Source organism: Camarhynchus parvulus, chromosome 4 (genome assembly GCF_901933205.1).
Source record: "Camarhynchus parvulus chromosome 4, STF_HiC, whole genome shotgun sequence".
In the NCBI taxonomy this organism is placed as follows: Eukaryota; Metazoa; Chordata; class Aves; order Passeriformes; family Thraupidae; genus Camarhynchus; species Camarhynchus parvulus.
The window spans coordinates 48,605,185-48,618,634 of NC_044574.1; the positions used below are offsets into that span (position 1 = coordinate 48,605,185).

Genomic DNA, 13,450 nt, shown 5'->3' on the forward strand with positions numbered 1-13,450 from the left:
CTTTCCAAGTAAAAGCCATCCCAGATGATGTAGGTTTTGCTCTTTAGCACCTTTAGGGCCCAGAAGAGGCCCAGACCCATGTCTAGATATCTGAACTGAGCCCACAACATGATCAGGTTGGTGGGGATGTGTCAGAGGCAGTAGCAATGGACTCACTGTCCATTGTTATCTGGGAGCAGTTGGAAGCTACCAGTGACCTATTAGAACAAATTGTGTGTTATTATTGGCATTATCATCAACCAAAGGAAGGATTTGTTGACTTCTCTCAGCATAAGAAATATCAGCACTTTTAGCATCTCACTGTGAAAAAGGATGACACTTCCAAGTCAGCCCTGTGGCCTCTTATTCCTTGGCCTGCCTCTGGCATTGCTTGGAAAAAATGCAAGGGATTTGTTTGAGTCTCAGGGCCAGCATCCAGGGGACTGGCTCCTTTGACAGCAGGGAGGATTGCTGTCATCCTCCTAACAGGAGAATAGAACTCCCTCAGCGGGAAGCTAACAGGGTAGAAGGCAGAAAGGGAAAAATGAATCATCAAACATATTTTTTTTTTCAGAGCTCAGACAAAACACAGGTTATAAAGGCACTACCTGTGCAACAGCAAAGTCTCTCTTCTGCTAAGAGTGCTAGTAAGGAGCCATCAAACACAACATAGAGGTGCAGAATTCCCAGCTGGAAGGGAAAATTCCTGGACTATCTAGCCCTTGACTCTGCCATGGCCATGAAAACAACCGGCTCAAAGAAATACCTCCAGCTGCTCCTTTTTCAGGTTGCTCTTCTAGGGCCTGTCTTCTGTGGGAAGGTACTGGTTTGGCCAACAGAAGGCAGCCACTGGCTGAACATGAATGTAATGGTACAGGAGCTCATCCGCCGTGGGCACAGTTTTACCATCCTGGTAGCCAACGCTAGTCTCTTCATTGAGCCCAGGCCTAAGACCACGGAGAAGTTTGAGATCTATAACGTGCCCTACAGGAAAGATTTACCCGAAGCCCTGCTTAATAGCATAGTGGACCTATGGCTCAATCACAGACCAACCATCTTGACCTTCTGGCAGTTTTACAAGGAGCTGGGAAGACTGTCCATAGGCTGGCAGGGGATGAACAAGATGATGTGTGATGCAGTGCTGAACAACCAAGAGCTGATGGCTCGTCTGCAGGGCTCTGGCTTTGACCTGTTGCTGTCAGATGCTGTGACCCCCTGTGGAGAGCTCCTGGCTCTCAAGCTGGGTATTCCCTTTGTCTACTCACTACGTTTCTCCCCAGCCTTCACTCTGGAAAGGCACTGTGGCAAGATCCCAGCCCCACCATCCTACACGCCTGCAGCCCTGTCTGAGCTCACTGACCGCATGTCTTTTGGGGAGAGAGTAAAAAACTTTGTTTCTTACCACCTGCAAGACTATGTTTTCCGGAGCTACTGGGGACATTGGGATACCTACTACAGCAAGGTCTTAGGTAAGCCTTCTGAAACCTCACTTCTCATTATACAGTCTGTCCCTATGATCTGCAGAACTAGGAGCCCACCAGGATCACAAAGTCAAGAGAAAGGTCAGCAAGAGTTTGACTATTGTCCCTAAAAAGGAGCTGAGCCACAAGCAGTCAGGGTGCTGTGCTGCTATGCCATTGCACAGAGAGAGGATCAGGGTCATTCCAATTGATAGATTTGACTTTTGTCATAATTGTAGGGTTGAGTTTGATATGACTTCCACACCATACAGGCCTCTCAGCAAGGGTGACTGCTTGCACAGAAAGCAGCCAAGAACAGAGCCATTTTCCTCATCCAGAGGACCATAACAAGGAAGGGAGAGCTGGTGAATTACGAGCCAGCCTTGTCAGCCTCAGTAGCAATATTTAAGTGCATTGTGGCTTTGTAATAGAGAACTCACTTATGTCACTGGTCATATAAAACCAATTCTCTCTGCACAAAACAAGTTTTATTTAGAACATACCCTCCTACCCACAAAGCAAAGTGAAAACAACAAACCTTTCTCTGCAGGCTTTTCTTCTGGACTGTTTTGAGTGATTAGGTAGAAAAACATGTTTATTGTTAATCACATGTCATTTCTACTACCTCCCCATTGAGCTCTTTAAAAAGACTTCTTGCAAATCTCTCAGTGTTCAATTGCCTGCAAACACCTGCATGATGCAAGACTCCACAAGTACACCAAGCAGGTGTCATGGATACAGTACATGGGGTATCTCAGTCTGGCTCTTCACAGTCCAGCTGTGACCTTCCATGACCCACATTTTTGTCCCAGAAAGGCTGTCTAGGCAGCATGGAAACCATACCAAAAGCCTTGAACGACAACACTAGGAAACCATTGTGTAACAGCACTGGGCAGAAACCCTGTAATAGTGATTCTTTTGCACAGAAAAGAGAACTTACAGTATTTCTTAACTGCACATCAGGAGGGACTATATAAATTAAAATGATGGATTTTCTGGTTCAATTTATAGTGCATAATTGGCTCTTAGTGGCAGGCAGGAAGCCTGCACTATCCCCTCCTGGTCTCCCATGGTGCTCTGTAAGAGGCAAGTTCACATGAGGACAGTCTTACTCTGATATTGGAGTAATTTGCTATGTAGTTTCATGCATTTGAGATGCAACTCTTGGGCTGCAGCCCTGGATCAACAACTTAAGTGTGTTCCAAAGGAATGCTTAGTGGCTTTATAAAAGCAAAAAGTTGTCCACACAGCCAGTGAACATCTTTGCTGCCTACCCAGCTGTGTTTCAAAGAGCCAGAAGAATGAAAAAGTTACCTCTTCTACCAAACAAGTAACACAGAACCTGTAGTTAGATGGGCAGGAGGGATGGGATTACCAACAGGATACAATCCTTACTGAACTGAGCCCCCCAGGGCTGACGATTCTCACTGCTGCTCCAGAGGAATCACATCTTCCAGCTCCAGCAAGTTGTTTACCACCAGAGGGTGCCAGCTGGTGCCAGTCACCTTTTTGGTGCCCTAAGTAAACATGATATTAAACAGGCCATTATCCAGTACAGGATTTCACACTGCCTACCTTTGGCTCCCTGCCCTCGGGATCAAGGCAGTGTCAACTCCCAGCCCAGTTCAGGAGTGCCACTGCTCCTGGTGAAGGAAGGCCACAGAGGCATTGCCACACAGGGCCGGCTATGGCAGGGAAGGAGGTGGCTGTGCTGGTGCTGCTGGCTGTGCTGGGCTGGGGGTCCGGGGGGAAGGTGTTGGTCTGGCCTGCTGACAACAGCCACTGGCTGAACATGGAGCACATACTACAGGAGCTTGTGGCCCGGGGCCACGAGGTGACCGTGCTGCTGCCTTCGTGCTTCCTCATCGTCAATCCCACCAAGCCCTCACCCTTCCAGTTTGAGGTGATTGAGGTGCCAATCACCAAAAAGGAGATGACTGACTTAATGGATAAAATGTTTTATTTTTTTTTTTATGAGGAGAAAGGGCTACCTATCTGGAAAGGTACTTATAAGATAGTTCAAATGGTATTGCAGATGAAGAACATAACCAAAATAATTTGTGATGGAGTTGTGAAGAATGAGGCCCTGATGGAAAGACTGAGGGCATCTGCCTTCAACCTCTTTTTGGCAGACCCACTGTTTCCCAGTGGGGAGCTGGTTGCTGAGAAGCTGGGTATCCCCTTTGTGTATACGTTCCGGTTCTCCATGGGCAACACGGTGGAGCGGCTCTGTGGAACACTCCCAGCTCCTCCTTCCTACGTACCAACCACCCTAACCAGGCTAACAGATAGAATGACCTTCTGGCAAAGGCTAAAAAACATCCTCGGCTACGCTCTGCATGATTTCATGTTTCATTACCTTCTCTGGGCAAACTGGGATCAATACTACAGTGAAATTTTAGGTAAGGCTGCTCTCTTTCCAGAAATTACATCTGCTGTGCATAAAAGAGTAAATGCCCAGAGATGAGATGTTAAGGCACAAATCAGGAGCAAGACAGCCCCAAATTTATTCTCCTTCCTTCAAAATTCCTGCATCAAGTCAAGCAATCCAGGCAAGTACAAACATTGCCTGTTAATCCTGACCTGCTACAGTGGTAGAGCTAAGTCTGTAAAAGTACTTCCAGGATATGTAAAACAGTGCTAAAGCACTTGAAACAGGGCTCATTAGTCATATTCATAGATAAATCATGACATAAACTAAGAACAGTAAAATACTACATACCCAACAAACACTAGTACTTTTTCTCCCATAGCACACTTCTTACTTGCTACCTTGTCTCAAAATTAGAGGCAATATCCTCCTCTGGACCTTTAAAAATCCGGGAGATTAGAGGAGCCCCAACTCACAGTGATAAAAGATCCTCTGCAGAAACATGATTCTTTGCTTTTCTGAAAGTGTCTGAAAAACTATTATAGTTATATCTATTTGTAAGTGGTTTTTAATTTTTTAAAAAATAATAGTTGTATAATTGTTTTTCCATTTTTGCTCTAGGTGATGCTTAAAAGGAAACAGGCCAAACATATGCATTGCTAGTGGGGAGATAAAATGGGTATTTCAAGATGAGACTTTTAAATGTTTTTATTTATATTTCATTAGTAAGGTGTAATTCTGAGTAACAACTTAGCTGAGAGAGCTAAGTTGTTAAGGTATCCTACTCTTAAGAGTATGTAGCGGTGCCTTTGTGTAGATTATCATATTATGATGACAGAGACTAGAAAATCTTGTGCTGGCTGAAGCACAGTTTGGTGTCTGTTGCGTAAGCCTCAGAGCTGTTTGGATCTTGTGGTGTCTTTTTTTATTGTGAACTGCAAGGTTTAGCATTTAAGGCTCCAAGTGCAATACATGTTTTGTTAGCTTGCATGGGCTGCATGATGGATTTGTGCTGAAAAGACGTTTTGATAACACAGGGATGTTTTAATTACGGCTGAGCAGTGCTTACAGAGTGTCAAGGCCTTTTATGCCTCTCAGCCCACCCCACCAGAGAGGGGGCTGGAGATACACAAGAAGTTGGGAGGGGACACAGCTGGCCCTAGTTCACCCAAGGGATATCCCAGCCCATAATGCTTTTGTGCTCAGCAAAATAAAAGATATGGGGGAGAAATTTGTCAGGGCTGCTGTTTCTCAGGGACTCACTGGGCATTTGGCTGGTAGTGAGCAACCGTTCTTTTTGCATCACTTGCTTTCCTTGCTCTTTTTCCTTTTTCCTTTTTTTTAAGTTGTTTCATTCTCAATCTATGAGTTTTCTAACTTTTGCCCTTCCTTTTCTCCTCCTACTGTGGGAGATTCAGAGGCTCTGTGGTGCCTAGCTGCCTATCAAGGTTAAACCACAACACAGGGAAAAGGCTTCTAGTCTTCACATGCTGCAAAATGCACTTTGTGGTGAGCAGATAGGAGCTGCTGTAATTTTGAGATCAGCTGTGGCTCTGCAGAACACTCTAGAATGGGATTTACAGCTTGCCCAGCCCTCCCATGAATGTTGTTTTGTTTTACGATGTTTGCCAATCTTGTCACGTTTGCCAGTCTAGTCACCAAACAAATGCCACTTGTAATTGGTTGGCTCTAAAATATTTGCACAGTGAAGCCGTGAACTGCTTCCAGTTCAGTCAGAGAGAGTCGTACGTGGAATGCTGAAATGTTGGGGCCAAAGTTCCCCTGGCTGCTCTGGGCCTACACATGCTGCTGCAGCACTGTTTTTTGTGGGAGGGTGGTGGTCTGGCCCACCGATGCCAGCCATTGGATCAATGTGAAAGTGCTTCTGCAAGAGTTGGTTCTCTGGGGTCATGAAGTGACTGTGCTGGTGCCCTCAAGCAATCTGCTCATCAACTACCAGGACACCTCCTCCCCTTTTACTTTTGAGGTCATGCAAGTCCCCTTTAGCCAGGAGACCCTGGATGCCTTCATGGAAGACTTTCTCAATTTCTGGATGAATGAAGCCTTTAATCTCTTCCCCTGGGAGATCATGTGGACAATGAAAGAGCAATTGGAGGTCTTTACCAATATGTCAAAGCAGACCTGTGACACCTTGGTGATGAACAGTCGCCTGTTAGCAAACCTGCAGCAGGCCAAGTTCAATGTTCTGATCGCAGACCCCCTGTCTGTAGGTGGGGAGCTTGTAGCAGAAATGCTAGAGATCCCTTTTGTCTACAGCTTCCGCTTCTCAGAGGGGAATGTGGTAGAGCGGCTGTGCGGTGGGCTCCCGTCCCCACCTTCCTATGTGCCTGCCAGCACAATGGGGCTGACACACCACATGTCCTTTATGGAAAGACTACAGAACTTACTCTTTTACATTTTCACGGATTTATTTTTCATGAAGTTTTGGCGAGATGAATGGGATGGGTACTACAGTAATGTCTTAGGTAAGGCAGCTGTTGAGTGGCTTCTTTTCTTGCATACATTGTGCCTTTTGAATGTTTTGAGACCATCATGCTGTTGTCTCAAAATACTCTTTCTCAAAGGCCAGCAGAGGTGGCAATCCTGAAATATCTTGCAATTCTGCATAGTGCAGGATGCTGAGTGTGAGCTCAGCTTCTCACCAATAAATGCTGTCACCTTTCCCTTTCATCCTCCATTCAGAGTTTGAAACAGTCTCCTTAAACTACATACCTACCTGAAAATTTTACTCCAACATAGTACAACTCAGGCATGATTCAACATTTAACAAAGAGTTCGTTTTAGTTCAATGGACTTTGAATCTTTCCAGGGTATCTAAGTTTAGGCAGATAACGAGTGAACAGCAAACACAAGGGCATTTCTTCTGTTTCTATCCAATCTTCTCCTGCATTTGCAAAGAACACATTTGTGCTCTGAAAACTAGTCCCTCTTCGCTGGATTTAATTTTTTAATCCAACATAAAGATTTAATTACACCTTTATATCACTCTACTTGTAATGCAAACTTAATTTTCACTTCAGCCACTTTATAACTGACTCATTGCTCTCTAATTTAAATATAAATAAAAAATTACTAATTATTATAGTGATCAACTAGTGTAAGAAGATGCCCTACAGATAACTTTTATCTTGCTGCTTATTTAGGTTGATTCCCGCTTGCATTAGGCTGGCTTTGGAAAACTATTAATCAATACTTCTAACCCTTTTATGCCCCAGTTTCACTTTGTGGAGAAAATACTGCAAAGAAAACTTGCAACATCTACCTAAGAATATATATTTTTCCAAATGGTAAACTACAAAACATCAGATTACCAATAGATTTTTTTTTCAGATGGATTTCTAGAAATATTGGATATTGCATAAAATGACATTAAAAGTATCTATGAAGTTGGCCAATTTTGACCAATATGTGTCAGAAGCAGCTGACCCAGTCCCCAGGAATACTAGAGATGTCTGTACCTGTGTTTTATTGTTATCTGAGCAGCCCCTAAATGAGTCACCATTTGAAAAATGCTACAGAACTTTGTTTAAAAACTTTCCTCCTCCCTGACAGGTGATCATCAATCTGTGATTCATTCATTTTTTATTTGGAACTAAATCTTCTGTGATTGTTCTCTTTCCCAAGTGTGCTCTGTTTTTACTACAAGCACAGGTAATATTCAGCACTACAAGAATTGCACTTCTATATCAGATACTAAAAGCTTCTTGCTTGTATTTCTCTAAAGTAATCATGAAGGTTCAAAATCCTTTTAAGGATTGTACCTTGTGCTCCTGGCCAACTGCTAAAGCTGAGCAAAGGACAGGGCAAGGAATAGATCCAGATTTGTTGATGTTTTCATTTTATGCATGGTTTGATAAACTATGCTGATTAGGAGTGCCAACAGACAAAGGTAAGGCTCCTGTTTCACAATCCAGAGCAAACAAGGTCACTCCGGTGCATGTTGTAAACCTCTTGTACCTTGTCCACAGGAAGGCCCACAACCCTGTGTGAGACGATGGGGAAAGCAGAGATTTGGTTAATCAGAACATACTGGGATTTTGAATTTCCACGCCCTTTTCTGCCCAACTTTGAGTTTGTTGGAGGACTTCATTGCCAGCCTGCAAAACCATTACCAAAGGTATCCCAACTTCATTTTTCTGTTGGCTGGTTTGTCACAATGACTGTTTCTCTCCCTGACAACCACACAAGCCCTGTCCTGGGAAAGCTCATTGTTATTTAGCATCTGTCCATCCTTGCCCAAACTGAGGGCTGGTTTACAGCCTGCTGTCTTAAAAGAGAATAGCTGATGTCAGCATGGGGTAACAGAGCGTCTGTTTCAGGAGAAAATAGGTGCTACCTCAGGGTACTTAAATGTAATATTTAATTCTAAGACACAGACTTGCAGCCCATGATAACATTGGAATACCTGATGCCAGAAGGCACTGTGACAAGACAAATTCTTTAGGTAAAATGGGGTCAAAACTTGCAGAAATAGATGAGTGATAAACACTTTTTCTATTGTACCTTAGTTTAAGACAGCCTAAAGGGAGTAAAGCACTGAGCATCTCCAGCCTATGCTCTCTGTGAATTGAAGTATTCAGGTGGAATTTGAAACTCCCAAATACTGAAGATGATAACACGACAAGCTCTGGTGTAGATTATCATTCCTGTAGGAGCCTTGGAAGATACAGACCATCTTCAGTGCAAGTTTTCTACTAAAAGAAACCTGCTATCTCTCTTCCCACTCCCCTGTAGCATGGGTTGAGCGTGGGGAAAATGGATACCCATTCTCTTTTGCATGTTACTGCTCCAGTTCACACGATACTAACTAATAAAAGGAACAGGAAAACCTATTGGTCTGATTTGTAGATGATATTTTGAGCATTGTAAGGAATGAGAACTGTCTGACTAGCAAAGTGACAGCACCAACTTGGTGAATCTGTGATCAGGATGCTGAAACACCCTCTCAGGTTTCAGCAGAGCTATGTAATACAAAGTACTTGTTCCAGTAAAATCCAGAACCATGATCACATTAAGGAGAGTGTCACAGAGTATGTATGGCCTGCTCATAATGCCAGGATTCACTCCTGCTGCTTGAAATGAATCGCGAAACTTGCTTTCAAAAAGACAAAGCATCTGTCACCTGTCTCAACTTGTCCTGCTCCTTGTTTAGGAGAAACTGACTGTTTTCCACAGGGCCAGGTCTGTCTTTGTCAAACCCTTCAGTCAGGAGGTGCTCACACCACCATCGTTTCCTTAATAATCTGAAAAGGTTATGCTCTCTAGTCACAGAAATCTGTGAAATCTGCATTGTATAATTACCCCTGGTATGTTTTCTGCCTCTCCTAGGAAATGGAAGAATTTGTTCAGAGCTCAGGGGAACATGGTGTCATCGTATTCACTCTTGGGTCAATGGTCCACAGCCTAAGTGATGAAAAAAGCAATGTGATTGCCAAAGCCCTCAGCCAGCTTCCACAGAAGGTGAATTTCTTTTCAAGTCTCAAACAAGTTGCCTTGTTTTTTTCACTCCCTTTTATGTTTGGAGTGGCCTGTTCTTTACCTGGATCCCTGCTGGATGTGATACAGCCAGGAAGCTGGGTTCTCTCAGAGAGACACACTGCTGAGTTACTTCATGGGGAGTTCTGGTGTTTCACCTCCTCTGACCCAAATGACATGGAGGGGCATCTACAGGCCAAAATGCAAAAATCACTCCATGCATTTTTTTATAATTAGCACATAATAACCAGTCAAAAGAGTTCAACTGCAGCCAAAGCTATCTAAATTCTTGGAAAGGTATAGGGGTTTGAGATAAAGCTCTAAATTACGTGTAATAATACAGAAAGGCACATCACATGCACTGTGTTTATCTTATTCTTCCTTTGTTCAAGGTCCTCTGGCGGTACAAAGGGAAAAAACCAGAAACTCTGGGCTCCAACACCAGGATTTTTGACTGGATACCACAAAATGACCTGCTTGGTAAGACTGTTTCTATGTGGGATGGATTGCATGCTTGGAAACACCGTTTCCTTTTTCCTTTCCAGTAGAATGGTTAAATCGAGCCAGAACCATGTAACACTTGTGGATACACTTAGTTTCACAGCTTAAGCTACAGAGCTTTGCTCTTGGGAGCCTTTGTCTCCTAAAAGGCTCTGACTCAGAGAGCTTGGTGGCAGCTGTCTGAAGGGCTCATAAATACCCGTAGGCAGGAGTAAATGCCAAAGTAGAGATGTACTCTGGAGTTGGATTTGGCCTCTGCAGTTCATCTCCAGGACTCATTCTTCAAAATGTTTGACCTAAGCAAGGCTGAAGCGCAGGTCTGTTCTTACCCTGATACCGTGTGAAAACTACAACTGCACAATAGCGAAAGGGCTGAAGTAACTCTGGGGTAGTCTGGAGGGATATGCTGATTCACATGTTGTGTTAAAATAATTATGCCTGTGTGAAAGCTAAGCATGCAAGCTCTGCTGCTGATCCAGAGGTCAGGGCTGTTCCCTTCTCTAGCAGTGCACTGGCTCCTCTATTCTGTGTTCACACTCCAGTGAATGCAGCCTACCACAGCTGCTGTAACACACCCCTCTCCTTCTCTGTTCCAGGCCATCCCTTGACAAAGGCCTTTATTACACATGGTGGGACCAATGGGCTCTATGAAGCCATCTACCACGGGATCCCAATGGTTGGGATTCCCATGTTTGCTGACCAGCATGACAACCTTGCTCACATGGTAGCAAAAGGAGCTGCAGTTCAGGTGGATTTCAACACAATGAAGACACAGGATCTGGTTGATGCATTGAAGACAGTAATTTACAATTCCACGTGAGTTTTGCTCTTGCCTTACAGTATTCTTGCCTTAAGTAGACATTATTAAAATACTGGGCCGCTCACGTGAAAAATTCTGCTGGCTCTTCTGGGAATGGAAAAGTAGCTGAAGTTTGGATTTCAGATGAAGACCATCTTTCCTGTCTGAGAACCAGCATTTCTCAAAAAGGAGAGATCAGTAATTTACTTTTCTTTATACTGCATTTTATGAGTGCTTTGAGAAAAATAGGTCTTGGAAACTTCAGAGGAGCTTTTGAGAGTTCTCTACTAGTGTAAATCCTCTGGAGGACTTAATTCTAGTTTTATTAGATCTTAGCTGCCTGTAGTCATAACAGTTTTTTCTCCTACCCCTGACTTAGGAGTATTCTTAGGTTATTGTACCTATCAGTCAGGGCTTAGAGGAGAAGGAAGTCCAGCAGCTGGGATTGCTTGCTAAGGATAAGACCACAGACAAAGGGATTGGAAAAATGCAGAAGTCCTCAATCTTTAGCAGCAACTCCCATCCCATGTGAAGGACAGGTGTTCCTTCAAGTAAGAACTTGCAAATTCCTGAATCAAATGGACCAGCACTGATGGAGGTATCTAGTATCTGAGGGAGTCAACCACGGTGGAGGTAATCTGTCACAACCTGGATGGCAGCTGGTACATGAGCCTGACACCATAAGGTCTGGAATCCCCTTAGGTCAGTTGGGATCAGCTTTCCTTGCTGTGCCCCCTCCCAGCCTCCTCACTGGTGGGGTGGTATGAGAGACAGAAAAGGCCTTGACTCAGTATAAGCTCAGCAGTAAGGAAAACATCCCTATTGTATCAACACTGCTTCCAGCACAAATCCAAAAAATAGCCCACACCAGCTACTATGAAGAATGTTAACACTATCCCAGCCTAAATCCGCACACTCTATTATACTGGAACAGAAATGCTGCAAATGCTTCCATGTTTTTTTTTTTGTTTTTTTTTTTAAGGAGTATCTGGAATAATTTTGAATAACCTTTTTTTTCAAAATACTGGCTTTCTCTATTACTATTTTTAACCCAATTTTATGCATAGAGGAATAAACTGGACCAGCTTCAAATATATTTAAATAAGACCGATGAAAGTAAAAGCAGGGCTGTCTACCTTCCTCAAGAGGACTGCCAGGTGCTAAATGGTTTATTTCAGAAATAAGTGAAAAATCTCTTCGGTTTCTGCTTTTGTTTTTTTTTCCCCTAGCTATAAGGAAAATGCTCTAAAGTTATCCAAGATACAGCATGACCAACCTGTTAAGCCTCTGGACAGAGCTGTCTTCTGGATTGAATTTGTCATGCGTCACAAAGGAGCAAAGCACTTGAGACCAGCTGCTCACCATCTCACCTGGTACCAGTACCACTCTCTGGATGTTCTGGCATTCTTGTTCACCTGTACAGCCACTATTGTCTTCATTCTTTTCAAGTGCTGCCTATGTTGCTGTAGAAGATGTGGCAGGATTGCAAAGAGGAAGACAGAATAGACACCTTGTTTCCATCAGCAGTTTTCTTCTCCTAGGCTGACTCAGCAAGGCATTTATGCACATTGGTTGGTGAACAAGTTTATTGGGATGTGCTTTAAGCTGGGTTTATCACGAATGCACCACAACAAAGCTGCTGTGGGGCAGCGCTGCTTGCTTAGCCAGCAAATTCCTTCTTGTCCAAATAAAACTAAATTATAGTTGCTTTATCCCTTGGGACCATGCTAGCTGATCACACATGGTCCTTGCCATGGTAATTGTTGCTCTTTATTTTCAAGTATCTCAAATATTTTGGTATATTTCATAAATTCAGCCTTGCCCTATGGGTCTGCAACTAGGCTCCTTATCCTAACTCTGTCATCTCCTCTAGTGTTATGCAGGCTTGATCACTGATTCACAACCAAAATGCCTCCTCTCTTGTCAGAAACTCTCTAGACTGGACAGTGAATCCAAGATCAGGGGCTCTTAAAAAGTGCCCATCTGAAGGGCCACGATCATGAAAACTGGGAGCTGCAAGTGGCAAAAGCACTGACGACTTGGGGGCTGAGGGGAGATTAGAATCCTAAGACCACCATAAACATTACTTTCCTGGGAACCATTTCTCTTTCCCATTCAGCCAGGAATTCCTACTGCACAGGCCATCATTCTAAATGCAACACTGCAGGGGCATGAAAACCACCTCTGTAAGGGACTTGCCCACCTCAACCCCCAAAGGCCTCTGAGCCATACTAATTGAAAAATGCAGGAAAACCTCCAGAGAGGGAAATTGCAAAGAAGTAACATTCCATGTGGAAATAGTGCAATAGCCACTTGCCTTGCCTGAAGAGAAAACAGTGCTGCACTTGGGTCAGACAGGAGTGGTAGTAAACATAGTACCTCTTCAGGTGTTAAAGATGCCTGTAAAATGTTGCTAGTCCAGGCCTCCTGTTTCAGGTAGGGTTATTTCACTGCTGTGCCAGCTTACTCAAGAAAAATCCCACTCAGATTTTAACTGATATTTTTAAATACTCTGGAATTGTTTTCAAACAGAACATGATTATTTGTTTACATAATAAAATTCCTTATGCCACATCAACTTTTTTTTTATTAGCATTGTCATGTTTCAACATCTGCTTAAACTTCTTCATACTACAACATGTACAAAAGCTCAACTGTTTCCAAACTATAGAGGGGTTACAAGAAGAATACTGCATATCATGGCAATTTCTGGTATACTGTTCCTGTTGTCATGATGGGATCATAGCTAGGAATATGCACAGTGAACAGAAAGGGGAACTGCACGACACTAAGGCCCCAAATCAGAAAGGGGTTGCTGTAACTGTTCAGAGAGCTGGGTGGGTC

The 13,450-nt window shown here is 43.5% G+C and overlaps 1 protein-coding gene across 1 annotated transcript; it reads left to right on the plus strand.

Annotated features, from left to right (window-relative positions):
* Positions 1–712: 712 nt before the first annotated feature.
* On the plus strand, positions 713–12,112 carry LOC115903034 (UDP-glucuronosyltransferase 2A2-like). Its single transcript, XM_030947149.1, has 6 exons — positions 713–1,448; positions 7,800–7,948; positions 9,160–9,291; positions 9,699–9,786; positions 10,404–10,623; positions 11,836–12,112. The coding sequence occupies exons 1-6, from the start codon at positions 713–715 to the stop codon at positions 12,110–12,112; spliced, it is 1,602 nt and encodes a 533-aa protein (XP_030803009.1).
* The last annotated feature ends 1,338 nt before the right edge of the window (positions 12,113–13,450 follow it).

What these genes read in the sequence shown, in the direction of transcription:
- LOC115903034 (XM_030947149.1), top strand. Translation starts at nt 713, where the DNA reads ATGGCCATGAAAACAACCGGCTCAAAGAAATACCTCCAGCTGCTCCTT. An exon ending in TCAGCCAGCTTCCACAGAAG is followed by an intron (nt 9,292 to 9,698) that starts GTGAATTTCTTT and finishes CCTTTGTTCAAG; the next exon opens with GTCCTCTGGCGGTACAAAGG. An exon ending in ACAGTAATTTACAATTCCAC is followed by an intron (nt 10,624 to 11,835) that starts GTGAGTTTTGCT and finishes TTTTTCCCCTAG; the next exon opens with CTATAAGGAAAATGCTCTAA.